The sequence below is a fragment of the Gadus morhua genome, chromosome 21, assembly GCF_902167405.1.
Source record: "Gadus morhua chromosome 21, gadMor3.0, whole genome shotgun sequence".
Lineage (NCBI taxonomy): Eukaryota > Metazoa > Chordata > Actinopteri > Gadiformes > Gadidae > Gadus > Gadus morhua.
This window is the reverse complement of record NC_044068.1, coordinates 907705-922475: the sequence shown is the minus strand read 5'-3', so window position 1 is coordinate 922475 and position 14771 is coordinate 907705. Positions and strand designations below refer to the sequence as shown.

The following is a 14771-nucleotide window of genomic DNA, read 5'->3' as shown; positions in this document are numbered from 1 at the left end:
CAGTTTGTATAGGAATGAATGGGCGGCCATTTTCCAGTCCGTGGTCCATCCTTTATTATGTCCATGGGAGGGAGGGGGGGAGGGAAAGAGAGGGAGGGGGAGAGGCGGAGAGGGAGGGAGGGGGAGGGAGAGAGGGAGGGACAGAGAGAGGGGGAGGGAGGGACGGAGGGAGAGAGGGAGGGACAGAGAGAGAGGGAGGGGGAGAGACGGAGAGGGAGGGAGGGGGAGGGAGAGAGGGAGGGACAGAGAGAGGGGGAGGGAGGCACGGAGGGAGAGAGGGAGGGACAGAGAGAGAGGGAGGGGGGAGAGAGAGAGGGAGGGGGAGAGACGGAGAGGGAGGGAGGGGGAGGGAGAGAGGGAGGGACAGAGAGAGAGGGAGGGGGAGAGACGGAGAGGGAGGGAGGGGGAGGGAGAGAGGGAGGGGGAGAGATGGAGAGGGACGGAGGGAAGGAGGGGGAGAGAGGGAGGGGGAGAGAGAGAGGGAGGGGGAGAGACGGAGAGGGAGGGAGGGACGGAGGGGGAGGAAGGGAGGGGGAGAGATGGAGAGGGAGGGAGGGACGGAGGGGGAGAGAGGGAGGGGGAGAGATGGAGAGGGAGGGATGGGGAGGGAGGGAGGGAGGGACAGAGAGAGGGGGAGGGAGGGACGGAGGGAAGGAGGGGGAGAGGGGGAGGGGGAGAGAATTGATTAATTATCAGGTAATATTTCACATCTTCTGAAACGTTCTTGGATGCCAGGGGTGAAACGGAATTACTATATATATATGTGTGGGCATTAATGCCTACAATGCAACTAATTATTTAGATTTTAGTTTCCAAATTTCCAATGAGGTTGTCCAAAGTAGCATTACAAACATATTGACCTTTTGTCTGTCTCTGCTCCTGTATTACAGCTAAGCTATGTATCCTAATTCGTACTTACTGAAGTCACATATTTTGTTCAATCATTTAAATTGTGAAGACAATGACAAAAACGCACTACATAATCCATACATTGTAAAACATAACATGTACAAGTTTTATTGAGAGTTCAAATACACACAAAACAAATAAAGGTAAAACAGAATCTCGGTGAAAGCAACAATCCCTATATTTAATATTCCCTGCAAGACATGAAAAGTGCTCTGTGTTACGTCACAGCGTTAAGATTGAATAACAAACGTTCAAAATTAAATGTTGAGGTAGGCTTCCGATGCGGTGTTGGAGCTGCTGGTGTTAGCCGCGCCCGTCACGTGGTACACATCTGGGAGCGGAGAGAAAAACATGCTGCGTGTCAAGGTGAGCGCTGATATCTTCTGTCTGTCTGTGTCCCTCGGTCTGTCTATCTGTCTGTCGCTCGGTCCCTTTGTCTATCTGTCTCTTCGTCTGTCTATCAGTCGTCAGTCCCTCTGTCCCTCCCTCCTTCCCTCTGTCATTCTGTCTGTCTATCCCTCTGTCGTTCCCTCAGTCTGTCGGCCCCTCAGTCTGTCGGTCCCTCAGTCTGTCCGTCCCTCTGTCTGTCTGTCTCTCTTTCCGTCCCTCTGTCTGTCTGTCTGTCTGTCTGTCTGTCTGTCTCTCTGTCTCTCCGTCTGTCTGTCTCTCTGTCTCTCCGTCTGTCTGTCTCTCTGTCTGTCCCTCTGTCTGTCTGTCTGTCTGTCTGTCTGTCTGTCTTTCCCTCAGTCTGTCCGTCCCTCTGTCTGTCTGCCTCACCGCGTCGTCCTCGTATCCTGTTGAGGAGCGCCCATCTGCCAGTCGACGATCCTCCTCCACTGGTAGTCTGGAGAACACATGGTTAAGGTAAGGGTCTGGTGTGGTTAAGGTAAGGGTCAGGTGTGGTTAAGGTTTGGTGTGGTTAAGGTAAGGGTTTGGGGTAGTTAAGGTAAGGGTTTGGGTTGGTTAAGGTAAGGGTTTGGGTGGGTGAGTGAGTGCAACCTATGCTTAATATCCTCAATATAAACTCAAGTTAAACCGAGAACAGGTGGAGGTAGATGGAGGTAGATGGAGAACAGGTGGAGGTAGGTGGAGGTAGATGGAGAACAGGTGGAGGTAGATGGAGAACAGGTGGAGGTAGATGGAGGTGATTACGAACCCGGGTCTGGTTGGAGGAGGAGTTGAGGGCTGGGATGGTTCTGGAAAGAGCAGCTCGGATCTGAAGGAGCAACAAGCAGGTCACAAATCCTTATTTTGTATTTTAACGTTAAAACCACGACTGTATACAGTCCATTCTGTAAGGAAATACTTGATTTATGACAGGGGTCATCAATACATAGTAGTTTTTCAGATATTCAGAAATGTAAAAGTAAACCATTTGTTACATTTTGCCCAAAGGTAGCATACCTTTGGGTCCATGAGAGTCCCGAACACAAGAATGAAGAACCCCTGAAAAGAAATCATAGATGAGGAGCACTCTTTATCCTCGCATATCAACATTTAATAAAACACAACATCTCAACTCTAACCTGGGGCCCAGCGCCCCCCTGTGGTTCAGCACTGCTAGTGGACCTATCGCTTTCTGAACCTTCGAACCCGAGCTGGAGCGCGTGACGTCATCACGCTCTAGCGTCAGCGGAAGACCAACGGAAAATATACTAAGCAAAAAATAATATTTGAAAGTAGAATATCTTAAAAATAAGCGCACGATTATTCTAAGGCCCAGTTCACACTCATACATATTCTTAAAGACACGATGAGAGACCTGAAACTGTCCATTCCCAAAGTGACAGGACCCGAGTACGAAACACATTTGTACGATTGTGTAGCATTGTGTAGCATCTTATCCTAGCTATCTTTGCTGTATACAGGGAATGGGTTAACCTAGTGATTGTTAGCGCTTGGCACTTGGTTCTATGAACTTCCTTTCTGTACCCACAGCGATAAATTGTTTTGTCTTTCTTCTGTAAGTGGCTTTGGATAAAAGCGTCTACCCTGAATGTAAATGTACGATATGACGTCCACATACCTGTAAGGAGTTGAATAGCGCAAAGGTGACATGAAGCCCCAAATTCCTCGGAGCCACCATCAACCCAACACCGAGAGCCCAGGTGAGCCCGAAGGTGGGGGACAAGATGGCCACGCTTCTTAAGATGACCAGCAGCGTGTTCTTCTCCTCGGAGTGGCTGCTCTCAACGCCGCGGCGCAGCATCTTCGTCAGCACCACGATCAGGATGACAAAGTTGATGAAGACGATGACTCCGGCGGGGATGATGAAGGCCAGCAGGGCGAAGGTGTCTTCCCACCTCAGCCAGCAGCCGTTGTACTCCCGGATGTACCCCTGGGGCGCCGTGGCCGCCACCGTCACCACGGCGATGACCAGGGGCGCGCCGTAGCCCAGCGAGAAGCCGATGGCCAGCATGGTGGCCTTGGACATGTGGGAGAAGACCATGACCGTCCGGTAGAAGAGCAGCAGCGCCGACACCAGCATCCAGAAGAAGAGCGCCAGGTAGAAGAGGTGGATGAAGAAGGTGGCCGCGCTGCAGGCCGCCTGGGGCACCCTCTCCGTCGGGTCCGTCTCCGAGGTGATGGCGGCGCCGATGATGAACCAGATGTCGGCGATGAGCAGGGACACGGCGATGTTGACCAGCGACACGTGGCGCAGGTAGGAGGTGGTGTTCCTGGTCATGGCCTTCCAGGTGAGCGCCTCGATGATCAGACAGATGACCAGGCTGACGATGGAGATGGCCACGCCGATGTAGGTGATGATGTCCAGGGCCTCCGCGGCTCCTGGCGGGAGGCCCGTGGACATGAGTATGGAGAAGGAGGTCAGGTGGTCGCAGTTGCATTCCACCACGTCGTCCACGTCCGAGACGAAGGTGCATCCCTCGTCGTCCCAGCCGCCCTGAAAGTCGAGCAGCTGGAAGTTCCAGAAGACGCACTGCGGGTCCTCGGTGAGCGAGGTGTTCCGCTTGCGGTAGGACAGCGTCAGGTTGGGCCGCAGCGCCCTGGACCCGTTCAGCTGGATCAGCACCACCGCCGCGTTGATCAGGATCTCCGGCCCGGTGGCGTTGGCGTCCTGGCTGGCGTTGAAGCTGGCGTTGGTGCGGGGGGGCAGGACGTTGCTCAGGGTGGAGAAGGTGATGGTAGTGATGAAGGTGTCGGTGAGGTTGGTGTTCTGGAGATTGATGACCAGGCTCGAGTTGATGTGGGCCATGAAGGAGTCGCTGAACTGGGTTCTGTTCAGCAGGATGCTGGGCGTGGTGACGGAGAAGTCCCCGCTCAGGAACTGGGTGATGGTCTCCATGGAGCTCAGGAACAAGGAGCTGGTGTTGAGGGATCGGTTGGCGTTCAGATCAGCCCACGATTCGATGGTGTTGTCTCCAACGATCACATCCACCGTGTTAAGGATGCTCTGCAGAGAGAGGCCGTGGGTTGAGCACATGGTTCCTCCTGTGTGCACCCGGAGGGCGTGTCAGTGTGTCAGTGTGTCAATGTGTCAGTGTGTCAGTGTGTCACTGTGTCAATGTGGGGGGGGGACCCAACTCACCTGCATGGTGTTCTCCACGATTTCCGTGCTCACGTTGCCCACGTTGGTCAGGATGTCAACGATGGCTGAAATGGTGACCGGGGTAACTGCTGTTTGGCTTTGAACTTCCGAGGTGACCAATTCGCTGAGATTTCCCACGAACGATGGAACATTATTCTGATTCAAACTCTGAAAAGAGAAAAAAGGAAATATCCACAACTTATTAAGATGAAGCATACTGGGCCATATCTTGCATCCGCCGCAATTGACTTTCTACACCGACGCATGTGTCGTTGCTAGTTTGCAACTAGCGCGGAGCGTTCTTTTCCCTCCACAGACACGAGTCGCTAAATTAGGGAATGATCTTGACCCCCCCCCTCAGTGAAAGGAGAAGGCGTGATCTGGCGCAAACGTTCCCTGGTGCTATTTTGCAGTTTCAGAAAACAATTCCGCCACAAACAAAAATACCTGGTTTAAAGTCAGTGGCGCTTTGTTCAGATGCTATTTAAGGGCGCATGCATAATGTTGCTTGTGCACCTCGTGCATACACTTTGCTGCTCTCATCTACCTAGCCACACGTTCTTGTTAAATTATTTGGGAAGAACAGCTGATACAGCAGTAATAAGTTGTGCTTTTAAATCAATGCATTTGGAAACCGTACAGCAAACACATATTTTCTTGACACCGACATCATGTACAAGACCATAACTTTTAGGATTGATGAGTATTTCATCTGAGAACGAAACTGACTGGCTGCCGAGGACGCGAACACAGCTCTCGCTCTGGGAGTACAGAGATTGGATGGCCCTGAGGAGAGACCCCCCTTACCCCATACTCCCGCAGCACCTCCCACAGTTTCTCCCGGGGGACCCGGTCATACGCCTTCTCCAGATCCACAAAACACATGTAGACCGGATGGGCATACTCCCAGGCCCCCTCGAGAGTGAAGAGCTGGTCCGTAGTTCCACGTCCGGGGCGAAAACTTCATTGTTCCTCTTCAATCTGAGGTTCGACGATCGGCCTAACCCTCCTTTCCAGCACCTTGGAGTAGACTTTACCAGGGAGGCTGAGAAGTGTGATACCCCGGTAATTGGCACACACTCTCTGGTCCCACTTTTTGAACAGGGGAACCACCACCCCGGTTTGCCACTCCTTTGGCACTGTACCCGACTCCCACGCGATGTTGAATAGGCGTGTGTCAACCATGACAGCCCCTCAACACACAGAGCCTTTAGCATTTCTGGCTGGATCTCATCAATCCCTGGGGCTTTGCCACTGCAGAGATGTTTGACTACCTCAGTGACCTCCACCAGGGAAATTGACGACGAAACACCATCAACCTCGAGCTCTGCCTCCAACATAGAGGGCGTGTTATTCGGATTCAGGAGTTTCCTCAAAGTGTTCCTTCCAACGTCCGACAACCTCCTCAGTTGAGGTCAACAGAGTCCCATCCTTACTGTACACAGCTTGGATGGTTCCCCGTTTCCCCCTCCTGAGGTGCCGGATAGTCTTCCAGAAACACTTTGGTGCCGACCAAAAGTCCTTCTCCATGGCCTCTCCGAACTTCTCCCACACCCGCTGCTTAGCCTCCGACACGGCAGCAGCTGCAGCCCTTCGAGCCTGTCGGTACCCTGCAACCGATTCAGGAGTCCTCCAGGATATCATATCCCGGAAGGCCTCCTTCTTCAATCGGACGGCTTCCCTGACCACCGGTGTCCACCACGGTGTCCGAGGTTTACCGCCCCTTGGGGAGCCTAAGACCCTGAGGCCACAGCTAGCCACCGCAGCTTCAGCAATGGAGGCTTTGAACACCGCCCACTCCGGCTCAATGCCCCCAACCTCCACAGGAATGGTTGGAAAGGTGGGTGCTGGTCTCCGCCAGGGCTGCGCCTTGTCACCAATCCTGTTTGTGATATACATGGACAGGATATCGAGGCGTAGTCGTGGTGGGGAGGGGTTGCAGTTCGGTGGTCTGAGGATCTCGTCACTGCTTTTTGCAGATGATGTGGTCCTCATGGGATCATCGGCCTGTGACCTTCAGCACTCACTGGATCGGCTGGCGGGCCGAGTGTGAAGCGGCTGGGATGAGGATCAGCACCGCTAAATCTGAGATCATGACTCATAGCAGGAAACCGGTGGATTGCTTACTCCGGGTAGGAAATGAGTCCTTAGCCCAAGTGAAGGAGTTCAAGTACCTCGGGGTCTTGTTCGCGAGTGAGGGCACTATGGAGCGTGAGATTGGCCCGAGAATCGGAGCAGCGGGGGCGGTATTGCGTTCGCTTTACCGCACCGTTGTTACGAAAAGAGAGCTGAGCCGCAAGGCAAAGCTCTCGATCTACGGGAAAGGGAAGTCTGGGGCCCCCTGCTTGAGCTGCTCCCCCCGCGACCTGACCCCGGAAAAGCGGATGACGATGAGGATGAGGATGAGGAGTATTTGATCGTGAGAAAACATTGTTTTACCTCGAGTGAGTGTTAAAAATAATTAATGAATGCGGGCGTGCGTGTGTGCATCCATCTGTTTTAAACCAACCTGGTCTCACAGGAATCCGTGAAATGACAACGGAATTTTCTCCAATGCAAGTTAATGACGCTCATATTCCGTGGCACACACACAGATCCCCGTCTCAAAACCTGGTCTCACAGGGATCCGTGAAATGACCATTGCCTATATATATATGAATGAAATTCATATTGACGGTATGGCAGTATATACCTATTCTCGCCGGCCCTTCTTGAGTTTAATAGACCACTTTCGTTGCTTTGAGGAGGTCTGGTGGTCTCTGTGTATAATAAATATATATATATAAATATCTCATCTCTCATCTTCATCCGCTTATCCGGGGTCGGGTCGCGGGGGGAGCAGCTCAAGCAGGTATGTATAAATATGTATGTATTTAAATAGACATATAAATACCTATTTATTTATATATATATTTATTTATTATATACAGAGACCAGCAGACTTCCTTGAAGCAACAAAATAAATAAAGAAATATAGGCATGTGTGTATATAAATATATATATATATATATGTATATATTTACAGTACATATATATATATAAATACACATACATATTTATAGATAGATATTTTGTTATATATAGATGTTTATTTATTTATTTATTATATCCGGAGACCACCAGATGATAGATACCTCCTCGAAGCAACGAAAATGGTCTATTAAATTCAAGATGGGTGCATAGGTGAGAACAGGGACAAAGTGCCATACCGTCAATATGAATTTCATTCTTATATATATTTATAGGCTATGGTCATTTCACGGATCCCTGTGAGACCAGGTTGACTCGGTCGTTTGAGATGGGGATCTACCACGGATTTTGAGTTAAGCGCCCGTGGTCATTTCATGGATTACTGTGAAACCAGGTTGGTTTAAACACACGCAAACTAAACACGTAACGCATTATGCAGTCCATGGCAATGTATCTTAACGGGGGGACACATGCATATTAGGAACACAAGTCGATAACGATAATGCATACAATACTGATAAGAAACAATGTTAACTTCCTTACTGTACCGAGTCCTACAGCAATATAATGTTCTCTTTCTTCGGACAAATATACTAAATGAAAATGTCGGACCGACGCCAACCAGCTTGTATATGATCCATCCATTGTGTGTACCTCGGACTGGGTCAGGAGTTCGTTGATCCTGGTGAGATGCAGGTGTTGGTCTGGGTCAGCCACACCCTGCTGGCCTGGCACACAGCGAGGCGCTCCCCCTCCAAACCGGGCCCACACCCGGGACGGGACTCGTCCCCAGCCCGCCCACACCGTACAGCGTGTTTGTTGCAGATGACTGCTACACACGACAAACAAACACAAGGAGAGTGGATGGCATTTTTATGGGCTGCATTTATACTGCGCTTTCCTAGTACTAGTGGCCTCTCAAAGCGCTTTACAATAATGCTTAACTTTCACCCATTGAATCACACTCAACAGCCAGCTCGTCGGAGCAGTGAGGGTGAGGTGTCTCGCTCAGGGACACCTCGACACTCGGCTAGGAAGAGCCGGGATCGAACCGGCAACCTTCAGGTTACCAGCCGACTCGCTCTACCTTCTGAGTTTCATGCCACCCAAGAAGCATCCCTCGACTGGTTGTAGAGCTATAACTATAGAACTATACATGTGGCGATAGTAACACTAGTGTGACTTTGAGACATGATGCAGGCAGGATACTTACTATTATGATATCTATAATACTTAGAGCTATAACTTGAAGAGCTATGATTTATTAATTTCTGTCAAATGAAATGCGCTCATTTCGTGCGATTGAGAGCATCCCTGATGAGTTTGGGGTCCACCACATCGGTGCCCACAACGTCATCATGGCTCCGCCACCACCGGTGAGGGAATGCAATCACCTCTTCCCTCTTTACAAATGTAACCTGCAGCAGCTTTCAACACGAGTGTTACTATTCTAGACTTAGTCTCTCTAGGCCTCTCGACCCCTCTGACCTGCTGCTGTGATGATGTTGAGCCGGCTGCTGGCCTGGAAGCCGGGGATGCCTATGACGCGGCATATGGTGGTAACCGGCGTGGAGATCGTGCAGTCTAACTGTAGTCATATTGCACACAGTTGTTTCCCTGCTCCACGCTCTGCTGCACTGTTCCTGGTGGACAAAGGGCGGGAACATTCACATCCTGTGTATTCCTATTTTTTTACTTTTTATGATACAAAAGTTCATGTTCATAAAAGCTTTTTCTGAAGCTAGGACGTTACCTGATGGTAGGACTGTAGTAAAAAATACATTTCCTACAGAGAATGTGTTGTGAGTGCTGTAGTGCAAAGTGAGCCTGAGAAAATGTTTATGTAAAGCCACATAGTTTAAGACGTAAAGAGTTCAAAAGTCAAGTCAACAAAGTAAACATGCACACCATTTTAAATTTAAAGAAGTTAAAACAAATAGCTGATGTGATGAAGTTTGAAAACATTTGCGATAATATATAAATTTTATATCAAAAGTATAATTTATATCGAAAATCTGTTTATATATATTTGAATATCAAATTGTGTTGATTTGTTAAATGCTTGTATGAAGGTTGAAGGCTGACTTCCATTATAAAAAATAATATTTAAAAAGTAGAATATCTTCTAAGAGTATCTAAGAGTTAGAAATATTTAAAACATTTGAATAGTAGCGTGTATTCCAAGCTAATATGAACATTTTAAAAGTGGAAAGGTACCGGGTCTGCTGGGGTGATGGGGTCTGATTGCGGACAGGTGTCTGCAATCTGACCCAATCAGGAAGTGTGTATTTATGTGCCTGCTTGTCTTTCAGTGAGGGTTGGGAGAGAAGGAAGACGCTCTCTGCGAGCCAGAGAGAGCGTCGCTAGACCACGGGACGGACTGAACCAACATTCCTCGTTGTCCATTTGTTCGTGTACATTGTGTTTATTTGCCACGAACGGGAAATAAACCCGAGTTCGCTTCATTTTCACCAAGAACTGTGTCCTGACTCGTCTGAACCCGTTACAGTAGTCTCTCCATTTCTTTGGAAGGAGTAAGGCCCCAAAGTTTGTAGAGCATAAGAATGAAAGAAAAAAGAAAGACTAAGAACAACAATAGTTGAGCGCTGCTTGCAGCACTCACCACATTAACTGGGATGTCCTTGGAGCTGTGACTGTAGGGTGGTGCTTACCTGGTGTCACACCGACCCACTGGGGCCTGTAGGGCGGCTGGACACAGCATCTCCGCGGCGTATCTGTATTGCCGCCGCCCCTACAGACGGCGTTGCTCTCTCTGTTGACCAGGAGGACGGGAGCTGCCAGGAGGGTCGTCGTGGTGAAGCGCCCACGCTGGATGAACCTCAGAGCTCCGCTCACCAGCGTGCAGGTGAATGGACCTGAGACCAACCAATGACAAGAGGCACAGAGGCGGACGTGACCACTCAACACATGGGCCATGCTGACGGCGTGGAGGTGAGTGCTGGGGGCCCGGGGACTCACCCCTGTCCGAGGGGGACCAGGTTGCTGATGGTCAGCCTGGAGCCTGTGGCGCTACTGGTTATCTGGAAGCGGCCTCGGTTCTCTGGACGGGATTGGTGCCCAGAGTCCAGGTGACCGTGGCCAGGTCCTCGATGCCCGCCTGGGGAGGCGGGGGTCCACAGGTCAGTGTCCGGGGCCTGGCCGTGTACACCGGGCTGGGAAGGTGATGGGGTCAGGGCCTGTCAGGGGAGGGCAGAGTGGAGGTGTCATGCCAAATTTGTACCGGCTGCCAAATTTGTACCGAGCGCGTCATCCATACGTATCCATTCCAAACCTGTCTGGCAACAGATGATCGCGTCGTCCGTTGCCGGGCAGGTTCAAAAAACATTCGCGCTCTTGTTGCCAAAGACGAAATAACATAATACAGTTAACGGATCGCTAGATAACACTTGTTTTTACTTATATTTGTTTTGTATTTAATTGTTTAATCAAATTTAGCTAGTAAACTGAGTGTTTTAAAGCGGGTTTCAAAAAACATTTGCCTCATGTTGCCAAAGACGAATAACATAATACAGAAAACGGATCGCTAGATAACACTTGTTTTTACTTTATATTTGTATTGTATTTAATTGTTTAATCAATTTAGCAAGTAAACTGAGTGTTTAAAGCAGGGTCAAGGACGAAATAGCACAATACAGATAACGGATCGCTAGATAGAAGGTTGCGAATGTCCGTGAACCTTTCACGTCGTTCGACGCGATCGTCCGTTGCCAGGCAACGGACGACGCGATCATCTGTTGCCAGGCAGGTTTGGAATGGATTACGTATGGATGACGCGCCCGGTACAAATTTGGGCCAGCCGGTACAAATTTGGCATGACAGAGGCGTTCACAAACATGAATATCACAGGATTATGTGCAGGGGCATCTATCATACGAGTAAAAGTATCTATCGTACGAGTAAAAGTATCTATCGTACGAGTAAAAGTATCTATCGTACGAGTAAAAGTATCTATCGTAACGAGTAAAAGTATCTATCGTACGAGTAAAAGTATCTATCGTACGAGTAAAAGTATCTATCATGTGACTATATATATCTATCATATGAGTTTAAGTATCTATCAAATGAGTATCAGTATCTATATATGAGTATCAGTATCTATAATATGAGTATCAGTATCTATAATCAGAGTATCAGTATCATATGAGTATCAGTATCTATAATCAGAGTATCAGTATCATATGAGTATAAGTATCTATAATCAGAGTAAGTATCATATGAGTATAAGTATCTATCATCAGAGTATCAGTATCATATGAGTATGAGTATCTATAATCAGAAGTATCAGTATCATATGAGTTGAGTATCTATAATCAGAGTTCATATCATATGAGTTCAGTATCTATAATCAGAGTATCAGTATCATATGAGTATCATGAGTATGAGTCTCCATCCTCTCTTTGACTGACTGATGAAGGGTTCGGTGGTTAAGGCCCAGGCACCGCGGCGATGGGCTTAAAGCTCTGCGTCAGTTGAGGTTGCGGCCGTCAGCTCTCCATCAACCACCTCGGTCGTCCTGATAGTGAAGTCGACGACGACACTTCCCCGCGCTGGCAAACAGAACAGTCCGTTAGCATCCCGTTAGCATCCAGCTCCATCATGTAGGATGTTAATCTACGATCTCAATATATATATATATATATATTATATATATATAATATATATATACAGGTGCTGGTCATATTATTAGAATATCATGAAAAAGTTGATTTATTTCATTAATTCCATTTAGAAAGTCAAACCTGTAGAATGTATACATTCATTCCAAACAGACTGATACATTATAAGTGTTTTTTGCCAAAAAAGAATATGATTATAGCTGACAACCAATGAAAACCCTAAATTCAACATCTCAGAAAATTAGAATATGGTGAAAAGGTCAGATATTGAAGACACCTGGTGCCACACTCTAATTAGCTAACTACTCAAAACACCTGGAAAAGCCTTTAAATGGTCTCTCGTTTTGATTCTGTATGACACACAATCATGGGGAAGACTGCTGACTTGACAACTGTCCAAAAGATGACCATTGATACTTTAAAGAAGGAGGGCAAGACACAAAAGGTCATTGCCAAAGAGGTTGGATGTTCCCAGAGCCTCTGTGTCCCAAGCACATTAATAGAGAGGCGAAGGGAAGAAAAAGATGTGGTAGAAAAGAGTGTACAAGCAAGAGGGATATAAACGCGCCCTGGAGAGGATTGTCAAACAAAACCGATTCAAAAATGTGGGGGAGATCCACAAAGAGTGGACTGTAGCTGGAGTCAGTGCTTCAAGAAGCACCACACACCGACGTATGCAAGATATGGGCTTCAGCTGTCGCATTCCTCGTGTAAGCCACTCTTGAATAAGAGACAACGTCAAAAGCGTCTCGCCTGGGCTCAAGACAAAAAGGACTGGACTGCTGCTGAGTGGTCCAAAGTTATGTTTTCAGATGAAAGTAAATTTTGTATCTCCTTTGGAAATCAAGGTCCCAGAGTCTGGAGGAAGACAGGAGAGGCACAGAATCCACGTTGCCTGAAGTCCAGTGTAAAATTTCCACAGTCAGTAATGGTCTGGGGTGCCATGTCATCTGCTGCTGTTGGTCCACTGTGTTTCCTGAGGTCCAGGGTCAATGCAGCAGTCTACCAGGAAGTTTTAGAACACTTTATGCTGCCTGCCGCGGACCAACTTTATGGAGGTGACGATTTCATTTTCCAACATGACTTGGCACCTGCACACAGTGCCAAATCTACCAGTACCTGGTTTAAGGACCATGGTATCCCTCTTCTTGATTGGCCTGCAAACTCACCTGACCTTAACCCCATAGAAAACCTATGGGGTATTGTGAAGCGGAAGATGCGAGATGCCAGACCCAACAATGCTGAAGAGCTGAAGGCCACTATTAAAGCAACCTGGGCTCTCATAACACCTGAGGAGTGCAACCGACTCCATGCCACGCCGTATTGCTGCAGCAATTCAGGCAAAAGGAGCTGCAACTAAGTATTGATTGCCATACATGCTGAAACTTTCCATGTTCATACTTTTCAGTTGGCCCACATTTCTAAAAAATCATTTGTAACTAATATTCTAATTTTCTGAGATACTGAATTTGGGATTTTCAGTAATTGTCAGTACTAATCATCCAAATTAAAAGAAATAAACATTTCAAATATATCACTCTGTGTGTAATGAATTCATATAAATATGTAAGTTTCACGTTCTGAATATAATTACTGAAATAAATCAACTTTTTCATGATATTCTAATAATTTGACCAGCACCTGTATGTATGTATGTATGTATGTGTATGTATATATATATATATATATATATATAATATATATATATATATATATAATATATATATATATTAGTGCTGTCAGTTAAACACGTTATTAATGGCGCTAACGCAAACCAATTTTAACGGCGTTAATCTTTTTTATCGCACGTTTTTTTCTTTTATTTATTTTTTCTTCTTTGGCTCAAACAAAGAAAGCAGTAGCCTGACTGCTATGTTCAAGGCAGTATTGTTTGTATGTTCATCGTTAATTGCACTATAGGCTTTTTTTTTTGTATCGTCCTGTTTTGATCAGTATATGCCAATGTTGTTATCAATAAAAAAACATTGGCACAAGGCAAGCCGATGCACTTCACCATGTTGATAAGAGAATTAAAATGAGAAGAATTATGGGACAAAGAAATCAAGGGATATTCAGCATAGAAAAAAAATTGAGTTAACTATGACATTAATGCGATTAATCGCAATTAAATATTTGAATCGCTTGACAGCACTAATATATATATATATATACTATAATACTTATGAAAATGGTATTGATATGGTTATGCATGATATAATAACATGGTACCTGAATCCTCGCACATTAATCGACCTGAATCCTGTGAGCGATTGATAGTTTGCCTCCAGCTGTGAGAGAAGCAGACTGTGAGTTCAGGTCTGTCACGTCTACAGAGCAGAATGTGGCCGAACATAGACCCACCACTGGCTGTACTGTTCCTCTCAGGTCTATGAACTGGCTGCTCGTTGGATTACTCAGTTCCGGAGTGAAGGGCAGGTCTAGGGTCATTAACATGACCACCTCGATCTCATCTGAAAGGCACAAGAGAACACGCGTTATATCCTTCACATGATTGCAGTGATTGTCATCTATCACATCCTCCGCCCTCCATCATCATCTTTGACCTACTTTGGCTCATCTACAACATCTTTCTGTTGCTACCACAACCGTTTAACCAATGCCTCGTGTGTGAATCTGAGCTTGTGATACTTTAGTAATTAATAATGAAATGTTTCCTCCAGATTCTCACACTACAAGCTAGTCGTGCA

General features: G+C 47.2%; 1 protein-coding gene and 1 long non-coding RNA gene across 2 annotated transcripts in view; both read right to left on the bottom strand.

Moving 5' to 3' along the window:
- Window positions 1–989: 989 nt before the first annotated feature.
- The window catches only part of LOC115534835 (mucin-2), a 42402-nt gene continuing 28620 nt past the window's right edge, over window positions 990–14771 (bottom strand). The window contains exons 33-43 of the mRNA XM_030346117.1: window positions 14437–14534; window positions 10461–10623; window positions 10099–10302; window positions 8915–9014; window positions 8081–8258; window positions 4457–4624; window positions 2936–4321; window positions 2314–2355; window positions 2066–2125; window positions 1687–1753; window positions 990–1240 (exon numbers count right to left, since the gene is read on the bottom strand). Of these exons, the coding sequence (XP_030201977.1) occupies window positions 1167–1240; window positions 1687–1753; window positions 2066–2125; window positions 2314–2355; window positions 2936–4321; window positions 4457–4624; window positions 8081–8258; window positions 8915–9014; window positions 10099–10302; window positions 10461–10623; window positions 14437–14534 (2540 nt within the window). The 3' untranslated portion in view covers window positions 990–1166. The remainder of the gene's footprint in view (window positions 1241–1686; window positions 1754–2065; window positions 2126–2313; window positions 2356–2935; window positions 4322–4456; window positions 4625–8080; window positions 8259–8914; window positions 9015–10098; window positions 10303–10460; window positions 10624–14436; window positions 14535–14771) is intronic.
- LOC115534347 (uncharacterized) overlaps window positions 14293–14771 on the bottom strand; it is a 537-nt gene continuing 58 nt past the window's right edge. Inside the window, exons 2-3 of the long non-coding RNA XR_003974312.1 lie at window positions 14425–14534; window positions 14293–14351 (exon numbers count right to left, since the gene is read on the bottom strand). This is a non-coding gene — a long non-coding RNA (uncharacterized LOC115534347). The remainder of the gene's footprint in view (window positions 14352–14424; window positions 14535–14771) is intronic.